Below are 12,347 nucleotides of genomic sequence, written 5' to 3'. Positions count from 1 at the left end.
ATTACTCTCATCACTGCTCTCTTTTCAAAAAGTTGAATAATTTCAAATGCTTTTTTAACGAAGGTAACTACTGTCATTAGTATATTTTACAAAATTGGGTGAGATATAAGCTGTGGTAAGGTTACGAATATTCATTGCAAATTCGAGGAACCAGTGTTTTTGTGGAAAAGCAGAGTATAGCTGTCGTCCTATTCTATATACAGACAGGCAGACAGTCAGGAAGCATCTAGGCCCGCAGAGAACTAATCGAGCAATGGCCTTACCTGCAATAGTGCCAGTTCATTGCTGACTTTTGCAGAGATTGGAGTATGCTGTACTGTGAAATATTATTGGAATTTTTACAATATTGTGAATTAAAAAGTCTGTCAATGAGGACATCACAAAACTGTCAGAAGCTGCAGATTCATTATACAGTGAAGTGGTCAGACATGATGTTAAAAGATGCAGTTGTTTATTGGTTGGTTGGTTGAAAAGAGGAGGGGAAGGGACCAGACTGCTGGGTCATTGGTCCCTGGTTCCAAATAAAACAATGCCATAAGGGACAGAATAAAACAAGCGAGACTGACAACACAAAACGGAGAGAAAGGAAAAATTACAAGAAAAATGTGGAGAAGAAACCCACAGAAATGCAAGAAACAGGTAGAAGAGATTAAAACAACAAAACAGATTACCAGGGCTGGCTGACCATGAGAATAAAAAGGAGAAGCCAGCCACTCTGCAAAACATTAAAACCTCCACCCTAAAAGCACTAGGGTGGAGGACACAGAGGGACATATGACATGCGCTAAAACTTAGATAGAATGATAAAACTCAACCTCACTAATAAAATGTAAAACTAAATCAGCTGATGAGGCGTTGTCAGATAAAATTAGTGGCAACAAGACCAGTAACCGAAGATTTCGTCGCAGGGCAGTCAAAGAGGGACAGTGCACCAGAATATGGGCCAATGTAAACCAGGCACTGTATTGACACTGAGGCAGGTCTTCACGGCACAGGAGGTAGATGTGGGTTGCCCAAGCATGACCAATGCAGAGAACCACAGAGTCCCTGCAAGAGGCCCGCATGGGGGACTGCCACACATTTGAAGTCTCCATAATGGCATGCAGGTTGTTGTGGATACTGAGACTGTGCCATTCTGTCTCCCAAAGCCGAAATACATGGTGGCATAAAAACGAACGCAGGCCAGTTATTGGAATGCTGATCTTCATAATCAGTTTCTGTGTAGCCTGTTTGGCCAGCAACTTCGTTGCCTGGGATTCCGACGTGTCCTGGGGTCCACACACACACCACTGAATGATTGGACCTTTCGAAGGCATAGAGGGACTCCTGGATGGTCGCTACCAAAGGATTACGACGGTAGCACTGGTCAATAGTTTGTAGGCTGCTCAATGAGCAAGTACACAGAAGGAACGACTCCCCAGGGCATGAATGGATGTGCTCAATAGCACGAGAAATGGCCGCCAGATCTGTAGTGAAAACACTGCAGCCATTTGGCAAGGAGTGCTGTTCAATATGTCCTCCATGGACATATGTGAAGCCAACGTGACTATCAGCCAGCAAGCAGTCTGTGTAAACCACTTCACGGCCTCGGTACATGTCAAGAATCGAGAGGAGAGAGACGAGGGTGAACTGAGTCCTTTGGGCCATGTGAAAGGTCCAGGCTAAGCCGCGGACTAGGTGTACACCATGGAGGTATATGCAAATGGACCTCGTGTATAAGTGGTAAAGGCAAGGACTCCAGTTCACATAGATGAGATCGGACGTGGACTGCAATTGTAAGCCCTGACTTGGGCCACCAATGCAGGAGATGAACCGCTGTGTGTGGGAAATGGAGACTGTAATTCGCACGCACAGGAGAACTATGAATGTGTGCAACGTAACTGGTGAGCAGTTGTGCACACCTGACCTGTAATGGAGGGACTCCAGCCTCCACCAGGACGCTGGTCACCGGATTTATCCTACAAGCTCCTGTCACTAGTCGAACAACACAGTGGTGCACTGGGTTGAGTAAAGATGAGGTTGCCACCGAACCATACACCAGACGCCCATAGTCAAGGCAGAATTGAACAAGGGCTCTGTAGAACTGTAGCAGTGTAGAGTGATCTGCACCCCAGTTCATGTTGCTCAGGCAGTGGAGGGTACTGAGCTGCTGTCATCACTTCTGCTTAAGCTGACTGAAGTGAGGAAGTCAAGTCAATCGGGGATTGAAAACCAGTCCTAAAAATCAATATATCTCCACTAAATTGAGACGATCATCAGTAAGGTAAAGTTCTGGTTCCGGATGAACGGCATGAAGCCAAAAGAAGTCCATAACACACGACTTTGCAGCCGGAAACTGGAAGCCATGGGCTCGAGCCCATGACGGTTCTTTGTGGCTGGCTCCCTGTAGGCGCCGCTCAGCAACACCAGTACTGGTGGAGCAGTACGAAATGCAGAAGTCATCTGCACACAGAGAGGGTGAGATGATGGCACTACAGCTGCTGCTAGACCATTAATGGCCACTAAAAATAGAGATACACTCAATACAGAGCCCTTCTACTGGACATAAGGGGAACTATAGGAGGCACCAACTTGGACATGGAAATTATGTAGCGACAGGAAACACTGTATAAAAATTGGGAGTGGGCCTCAGACACCTCACTTGAATAATGTGACAAGGGTATGATGTCGCCAGATGGTGTCATATGCTTTTCGTAAATCAAAAAAGATGGCAACAAGGTGTTGGTGTCTGGAAAATGCTGTTCAGATGGCAGATTCAAGGGACACAAGATTCTCAGTGGTAGAGCAACCCAGGCACGGAGCCAGTAGGCCACGTGGCTCCAGGATCCAACGCAACCGCCAACGCAACATACGTTCCAGCAGCTTACAAAGAACATTGGTGAGGCTGTTTTTGCTGGGTTTGAGCACTGGAATGATGGTGCTCTACCGCCAGTGCAATGGAAAGACAACATTGCAACAGATCTGGTTGAAGATCGGGAGGATATGCCGCTTGTAGTCACACGAGAGACTGACTGTGGGTCCGATAAAGCCCAGGAGCTGTGTCGGGGCAATGTGCAAGGGCACTGAGGAGTTCCCACTATGTAAATGAGGCGTTATAGCGTTCACAAGGTGTGTAGTGAATGAGAGGACTTTCCCTTTCATCCACCATTTGAGAGTGCAAAAGACTGGGGGGTAATCCTACGACGCAGACGCAGGAGCATAGTGCTCAACAATCGCGTTTGTGTCGGTAGATAACACACCATTTATGTTAACACTGGGAACACCTGTTGGGGTCTGGTACCCTATCACTTCTCTTTAGGGACTTGCTGGGAAGATTTCTCCGAAGAAGCTTCAGGCATGCAGGAAGATCGTGAAGCTCTTCGTCCAGCAGCTTTTGGTTCCTTGAGCCACTGGCGAGTGTCCGCCATGGCATTAGTGGAGACCTTTGGGAGAGAGGGGCCCAAGGGACCCCTTCCACACAAGAGGAACCGGAGGAGGCTGTTGATTCTGCATGAGGGGAGAGGGGACTGATGTCCTCTGCAATTGGAGGGGCCTTGTTCCCTTAATAGGTGCTTTGGGAGCAACGGAGGAAGATTTGCCTCCTGCCACTAAGGGGGCGGATGTATTCTGGTGGCCCGGAGGGACCACTGTTCGTGGCATAGAGTGAGGAACCACTGGCACTTGGGACAGAGATGGTGATATTTCTGCAGCATATGGCTACAACCGAATGGTGTGTCATCTTTCAAATTTACGTTTAGCCTCTCTGTAAGTCAACCAGTCCAGGGTCTTTTACTCCACAATTTTCCGCTCCTTTCAGAGTACTGGGCATCTGGCGAGCAGGGGGAGTGGTGCTCTCCACAGTTGATACAAGTGGGAGATGGTGCACATGGAGTATCTGGGGGCAGTGGACGTCTGCAGTCTCAACATGTAGCGCTGGAAGTGCAGCGGGAAGACGTGCCCAAATTTCCAGCACTTAAAGCATCACATAAGGGGATGTATGGTTTAATGATACAGCGGTAAACTATCACCTTGATCTTTTCAGGCAATGAATCACCCTCAAAGGCCAAGATGAAGGACCCAGTAGCAACCCTGTTGTCTTTGGGTCACCTGTAAACCTGCTGGATGAAATTGCCGTTCTAAATGGATGCGAAGCTCGGCGTCAGACTGCAAGAGGAGATCGCGATGGAAAATGATCCCCTGGACCATGTTGAGGCTTTTATGGAGAGTAACGGAAACAGAAATATCACCCAGCTTGTCACATGCAATTAACACTTGGGATTGGGCTGGGGATGCTGTCTGAATCAAGATGGCGCCGTTTCACATTGTGGACAGTGCTGTCACTTCTCCAAACTTAACCTCAAGATACTCAATGAAAAATTGAGGCTTCGTATATAGAAAGGAGTAACCCATCACTTCTACTACAGACTAAAAACCGAGGCGAATATGGCTCTCTCCGTTCTGTACCCCTATGTTCCCCCCATGGTGTAGCGAGGGAGGGAAACGATTTAGGGTCATGTCGGCATTGTATTTGGTCTTGCCCTTCTTACAAGGGAACCTCCCCATCACACCCCCCTCAGATTTTGTTATAAGTTGGCACAGTGGATAGGCCTCGAAAAACTGGACACAGATCAATCGAGAAAACAGAAAGTAGTTGTGTGGAACTACGATAAAAATAAGCAAAATATACGAACTGAGTAGTCCATGTGCAACATAAACAACATTAAGGATATTGTGAGCTCAGGAGCCCCGTGGTCCCATGGTTAGCGTGGGCGGCTCCGGAGTGAGAGGTCCTTGGTTCAAGTCTTCCATCGAGTCAAAATTTTACTTTCTTTATTCTCGCAAAGTTATGATCCGTCCGTTCGTTCATTGACGTCTCTGTTCACTGTAATAAGTTTAGTGTCTGTGTTTTGCCACCGCACCGCAAAACCGTGCGATTAGTAGACGAAATGACGTGCCTCTCCAATGGGCACCGAAAACATTTGCTCGCAAGGTCATAGGTCAACCGATTCCTCCACAGGACAACACGTCTGATCTAACTTGTACACTTGGCGAATGGGTAAAAGATTCTTCTACCTTGCTGATTTAGGTTTTCTTGTGGATGTGATAATCACTCCCAAAAAAGTGATGAAAATATAAGAGTTTGTCACATGAACTGCAACAAATGAATGCAGCAGTTTCACAGTCGCAGTTTTCCCTGTGCTCTGTCAAAGTATATGTTTTTAACGTTTTCAAATTTTTCCGTGTGTAGACCGTCAAATCCTGCATGTGTCCAAGCAAATCTGAACATGTTCTGGAATTTTAGAGAGCGAAGTTGATTATGTTTGAGTGTCTTAACTTTGATAATAGTCTGAAAATAAAAAAAAAAAATTTCACTCGAGGGAGGCTTGAACCAAAGACCTTTCGTTTCGCAGCTGCTCATGCTAACCACGGGACCACGGCGCTTCAGAGTTCATACTGCCCTTGATGCTGCCTATCTTGCGCATGGACTACTCAGTTTGTATATTTTGCTTATTTTTTCTTAGTTCCACACAACTTCTTGTTTTCTCGATTGATCTGTGCTCAGTTTTTCAAGGCCTATCCACTGTGCCAACTAGTAATTAAATCTGAGGGGGGTGCGATGGGGAGGTTCCCTTGTTAGAGACTGCTGATGTCTTACGGTCACCAGCAAGAGATGACAGTCTCCTTCATTGCAGGTCATCTGCCCTGATGCCACCCGCTCTGATCGGGGGCTCTCCCCGTGGGCGCCACCCAGCCACAGCAAAGGCCAACTGGCTTGAAGGCCATTGCCAGGAGTCCTGATGTCCCAGGAAGACAGGCATACATGGGGATATTCCAGCTCAGGCACCAGCAGTGCGGTCTCTGTGTTGTCAGGGGCTACCACCAAATGGGTACATGAGGGCCCCAACACAACGGACTGGCTACTGTGCTGGATATTGGGTGCAGAGAAATCCAATACTGTCATGGCGGCGAAAGAGGACAGGAGACAACGGGAGAAGATGACATACCACGGAAAGTGTCCTCACCCAAATACTTGAATTGCAGGTGGAGATTCAAAGCCATGACAAGAGATTCAGGTGACTGAATCTAAGGGCACTATGGATCACTCATGCACCACGTGAGGCGTCCTTCCCCAAATGGCCCGCACTTCTGTTGAATTTGAAAGCGGCAGGTCGAACCATAAAATGAGACCTGGACTCATAGGGCTGAAGACTGAGAACTCCTTTTAGTTGCCTCTTACGACAGGCAGGGATACCTCCGGTCTTTTCTAACCCCCAGACCCGCAGGGAGGAGGGGGGGGGGGTTGTTTATTATGAAAGCTTGCTTGCTGCAAATAATTTGACAGCATCAGAACAGTGACAATTTCTCATGACGCAATTTTGATGGGTGAAGAAATTTACATACGTGCTATGGACATGTTTGGTGAAAAAATATTTTTGACTGATGGTGAATTTGCTCTCGAAAACGAACCTTTTGGAAAGTTCATAGACCATAGCTCATCGGCGAATATGAACCAGGAGAAAAAAGGGCAAGAGAAGTAGACCATTGTTTTTTGGAATACAAAATTAACATTGCTAATATTGCAAAGGCTCACACCATGTGGGGGGTGGGGGGGGGGTGGAGAGATGCAACTGGTTAAGAAAGAGGGAATGGGAGGAAGAAAATGAATTTGATAAGTACACAGCAATCAGTTCCTGGATGTATGATCATTTTGTGGAATCCCAAGAAAATTATCAGTAGGGACTACATGGAACTTGCAACAGTGGGTTTTAGCAGCAGTACAAAAGTTAACAGATTTTGAATTTAAAGCTTGTGACAGCTGAGTTCAGATACCAAATTAAGCACGGAATTTGTCAGCAAAAAGTGACAGGATTTGTTTCAAGACAAGCAACTGTGACAATCTAAGAAACCTTGGCTGCTGCAGACACTTTTCAAACCCAGACGTTAAAACTAATACTGAATTTCAACAAAGATTTTGTTATCAAGAATGAAAGACAGGTATTTATTGCAGTGTATTTAAAAATTTATTTTACTCTCTATTTTCATGATTCTCTGACAAAATACTTTAATTTCTGTTGTTTTTTCTTGCCTGTAGGTCAGTATCAGTTGGTATACAACAGTGTCTGGCTCTCGAAGGAAGCAAAAGACCTTCGTAATCAACCTACTGGACTGTGATATAATTGACCATGATCGCATATGCCTTATGAAATTTTACAGTGAGTTAAGATTATCACCATCGAAGGAAAATAATACTGGCTAGGAGGAAGAAAGTGTACAACAGACACTTCTGAAGTCATATTTAATACAAAAATATTGATAATACAAAAAAAAAACAACACACTAATTAGCTAAAAAGGTGATAATTAAGCAGTCGGCAGCCCACTAAGGCAATGAATCTCCAGAATCTTAAGAAAGATAATGGCAAAGAAACAGACAAATAATCACTTGTGTGGCAACAGCAGGTTGTCACACTTTCCACAACACAACAGTTCATGAGAAAATAAATGGATCAGAAAGCACTGAGTTTGCAGATACTTATTCTGAAATACTGAACTTTGACAGTAAAGTTAAGTGAAGTTACTGGTTAAATAAAGCTAACAAAAACTTTGTTATGTAAAAAAGATGACTTCCAGTAACCTCAGCATAACATAATGCAAAATTTGGAAAAAAAGTAAGCAGTTTACTTTTAATTATTGAAAGACTGTGTTGAATTTACTTCAAGCAAAAGAGCTACTGATTTTACTTTTAATGTTATGACAAAATACATACCAAGCCAGCAGAAGTCACTCGCTAAGCTAAATACAGAATAAATTAAATTGCACACTCGTAATTTGTGCTGTATCTTTATTTATTAGTTTTGCCAGCAAAATTTTGTATTACCTTAAGTGAATGAAGTTAACACCCAAAATTTTAAATTAGTTAAGCCTCTGTTATGGAATACAAGAACAAACAGTTACTGAGGCAGAAAATTTAGACAAACTGGTCATTAACAAACAAACAAAACTGGCAGTATATAGTTATTCAATTTTCATTTTATGACACTTGATGGCTGCATAGAAAGGAAAGGGACCCTGGTTGGTAATAATGCCCAAGGACAACGACCACAAGTGCCCTACAAATTTTAACTATTGCAGGTTATCATTTAGGTTAGTCATTTGTCACTTATCAGTTTTACAATGTTGTAGCTGTGTGGATGACTAAGAACGCAGCTGATGAAAATGCTAAGCTGCGACCGTTGCCGCTGCTGGTCGAGAGCCCCGAGTCATCTACAGAGCCACGAATCATTATGGGACAGGCAGTAGTTAGAATTGCAACTTCCTCCAGCTGTCCACAGCTACCATGCTCTCAATACTTGCAGGCTAATGAGTTTGGTGCATATATATTGGCATGGTCATAGCTGCACACCGTGTCTGTGGGAGCGCCCAACAAACATTCCCGCACTCTCATCACTCAAGCTGCTCTGCTTCCTCTCTGCTTGCAGCACGACAGAGACACTCCATATGCAAAGATTATTGATACATTAAAATAAAGTTTCCTTGGCTATTACCCAGCAATTTATAATATTTACATTATAATTACAATCAGTTACATACAGTCAGCTATAAATATGCTATCACATCCATTACATATTAACTATAGTGTCTGTACTAAAGCTTACATTTTCAGAATCAGAAGTACAATACAAGTTATCAACAGATATTAAATGCTAAAACATTTTGGATAGTGCGAAAGGTATTTTATCTGCATTTTCATTGTTACAAAACATGACATGAATAAAGTGATGCATACTTATACCATTCAATATGCTCTCTGTCTGGAAACATCTTACCTCAAGTGTGTGCGTGTTTAAACGAGGCAACCTGTAACTTTAGTTCCCCCAGGTAAATAAAAAAAAAATTAAAAAGGTAGTAAAAGAATATAAGCAAAATTATAAAAATGCTGTAATAACATCTTCCAAATCTGGGAAGCTAATGACAAATGTCTACCGACTTTCTCAACTGGTGTTTGAAGTCTTATGTGGGTCAAGAACAGTTTCTGTTAATTATTGACTCTTGGGGTGGGTAAGTAAAGCCGGAATTATACGACGATTTTTTTCAGGATGAGAAGAAATTAAACAACATGTACAATTAAAGTGATTCCTCTGAAATATACTCAACTTGTGCAACCAAGTGACATGTATTTTTATAGACAAGTAAAAAATCTGATAAATTGTACACAAAACTGCGCTTATCTTATTGAAAATAATAGATAAATAAATTCTCATGGAGACTGTATAAGAATACAATCAGCCATCATTGCCAATTTTTAAGGAAATGATCCGATGTGCCTGGTATGCTTCCAGGATTTCTGATGAAAGAGAAGTTCTCAGGAATGTGAACAAAGTATGTTTTTCAACAAACATTTTATAAATGTTGTTTCTGTAAACTATGCGAGCTGCCAAATTATATTTTGTTTTCAGTGTTTTTATGACAATTATCATTCTGGTGCTAACACATAAAATATGAAATTGACAAATGTACATGATACTACAAAGAAAAAGAAATTATATAATTGAAACTCCATCCAGAATTTTGTGAGAGCTGTAATTAATTTACCTCCATTAAAAATGCATCTGAAGTTATTCAACTTCTTAAAAAGAAAATACTGATGAACGTAATTCATATTTTAAGTAACTATGACAGCCATTACACAAAAATTATGATTTAACTGATAATACTTTATGTCATTAACTTTATTTAACAGTTGTTATAATTTTTAAAACAATTACGAAATAAAATGGAACTAAACCAGCAGATAGTTAGACCAGAAACCAGATTGTCCACATGACAGTCTAGCCCATTACTGACTGACCTCCTTCACGTAACTGCTATCTTGCTACTTATGACCCAAATATGAGAGGTGTATGTGCTACGTTTCAACTTCAGAGCCCTTTCTTTTCGGAATTTTCTGGATAGTGCGCTTTAAGGCTTCTATGAATGGACACCCTTAAGGTATACTGCTAACCTGCGATGTCTCATCCTGAACCGAATTTCCAAGACCGGAAGATCCCCTTGTTAGTTAATTTCTGACTTCTCCTAGTTGTGTCTGAAGGGCACAGATCTTTCTTTCCTGATCCTGTGTCAATATGTTCATACAGCATACACTGTCATAAAAATGACCTCCAAGGAGGGAAAGTGGAGACAGGAAGGGGTCGGTGGGCTGAACAAATCTTAATTCAGATTATTTTTTTGCAACTTAATCAGTAAAAAAGTGCTACAGGAAACTCCTTGAATGAAATTTATGTGACTGTACAAGGAAAGGTAACAACTCCCTGAATAGCTGAAGTGCTGAGTCATCAATAACCATATAAACAGGACAGAGGAACTTTACTTCCATCCATACCTTTTATTGTGGACGTGATGGCAGGTATTGTTGATGGTTAGTGGATAGTCTATAGACAGAGGCTTGAATGTAGCCATTAGAGAGGTGGTGAGCAACCTCTAGGAAGGTGACACGCTGAGGTCTGAGGAAGTCCATTTACTTCACCTGGTCCATAGCCCAGCATACCCCCTTCTGATGTTTACCTGCATCTCTCCATTCGAACTTCTGTCCAGATCAAGCCCACTAAACATCATAAGTATCTACATTTTAGTACCTGCCATTTCTTCATAAAGTCACTCTGACACAATCTTGTCACCTGTGAATGAACCATCTGCAGCAAGAAGCAATTTCTTGCCCTGTATGATGAAAATCTGATCAATGCAGTCAGAGACAGGCACTGCAAACCAAACCTAATCCAATATAAGATGCTCAATTTCAAGTGCTGCTTGACATCCTTGTGTGTGAATTTGTGTAGGCGCGTGAAATGTTTTTGGAAGTAATTTTGAAATGTACCTCATACATTTCTTTTGTACTGTCGGTGTTTTGGACAACATCTAACAATAAAATATTAAAAGCATAAAAATAACTTTATTTAAATGCAGATATCACAGCATTTCCATTTTATAACACAATGACACATCAAAAATATTTCTGGTCCTTTTCCCACAACTCTTCCAAAATCACGTCAACATCAGATGATGGGAATCTATCGATGAATGACTCAATGAGACCTTCATGTGATGCTTCATATGTTTTCAGTGACACCTTTCCATCTGGAAAGTAGGATAGTTACAATTAGTGTTTACAATATATGACACAAAAAATTACACCAAATCTAAATAAATTTCCATTGAAAAATTCGTAAAATATAGTTTATTCCTTTAAATAATTTAGTATTGAGCAAGCAGTAATGGAAACAAAAGAAAAATTTGGAGTAGAAATTAAAATCCATGGAGAAGAAATAAAAACTTTGAGGTTCGCCGGTGACATTGTAATTCTGTCAGACACAGCAAAGGACCTGGAAGAGCAGCTGAATGGAATGGATAGTGTCTTGAAAGGAGGATGTAAGAAGAAAATCAACAAAAGCAAAACAAGGATAATGGAATGTAGTCTAATGAATTTGGGTGATGCTGAGGAAATTAGATTAGGAAATGAGTTTTACTATTTGGAGAACAAAATAACTAATGATGGTAGAAGTATAGAGGATATAAAATGTAGACTGGTAATGGCAAGGAAACCGTTTCTGAAGAAGAGAAATTTGTTAACACTGGGTATAGATTTAGGTGTCAGGAAGTCGTTTCTGAAAGTATCTGTACGGAGTGTAGCCATATATGGAAGTGAAACATGGACGATAAATAGTTTGGACAAGAAGAGAATAGAAGCTTTCACAATGTGGTGCTACAGAAGAATGCTGAAGGTTCAATGGGAAGATCACATAACTAATGAGGAGGTATTGAATAAAACTGGGGAGAAGAGAAATTTGTGGTACATCTTGACTAGAAGAAGGGATCGGTTGGTAGGACATGTTCCGAGGCATCAAGGGATCGCTGATTTAGTACTGGAGGCCAGCGTGGAGGGTAAAAATCGTAGAGGGAGACCAAGAGATGAATACACTAAGCAGATTCAGAAGGATGTGGGTTGCATTAGCTACTCGGAGACGAAGAAGCTTGCACAGGATAGAGTCGCATGGAGAGCTGCATCAAACCAGTCTCTGGACTGAAGACCACAACAACAACAAAATAATTTAGCCATTGAAGGGCCAAAAGGCGGAGGCAGTCCAGCAAAATCTGTATCAGCATGGGTGGACCCCTACAACTAAAGAGGGGTGGGTGCCTCACTGCAGAGTTAAAAACCATGGGTCAACCTAGTATGGCCAATACAAAGACAGCAGAGGATGTTAGATTCCTGCACAGAGAGGCATAGGGAAAAGTGTCACATTGTGGGAGTCTCCTTGATGGCATGAAGTTTATTAGACAGGGAGGGTAGATTCCCAACAGTCAGCTCATGAC

At 42.2% G+C, this 12,347-nt stretch overlaps 1 protein-coding gene across 3 annotated transcripts in view; it reads right to left on the bottom strand.

Annotated features, from left to right (window-relative positions):
* Window positions 1-10,906: 10,906 nt before the first annotated feature.
* LOC124794598 (dipeptidyl peptidase 3) overlaps window positions 10,907-12,347 on the bottom strand; it is a 140,706-nt gene continuing 139,265 nt past the window's right edge. For all 3 annotated transcript variants that reach the window (XM_047258113.1, XM_047258107.1, XM_047258106.1), the window contains exon 15: window positions 10,907-11,111. In XM_047258113.1, coding sequence (XP_047114069.1) covers window positions 10,978-11,111 — 134 coding nt within the window. In that variant the 3' untranslated portion in view covers window positions 10,907-10,977. The remainder of the gene's footprint in view (window positions 11,112-12,347) is intronic.

Source organism: Schistocerca piceifrons, chromosome 1, assembly GCF_021461385.2.
Source record: "Schistocerca piceifrons isolate TAMUIC-IGC-003096 chromosome 1, iqSchPice1.1, whole genome shotgun sequence".
In the NCBI taxonomy this organism is placed as follows: Eukaryota; Metazoa; Arthropoda; class Insecta; order Orthoptera; family Acrididae; genus Schistocerca; species Schistocerca piceifrons.
Note: the sequence above shows the minus strand (reverse complement) of the source record. Positions and strands in the feature narration are given on the sequence as shown.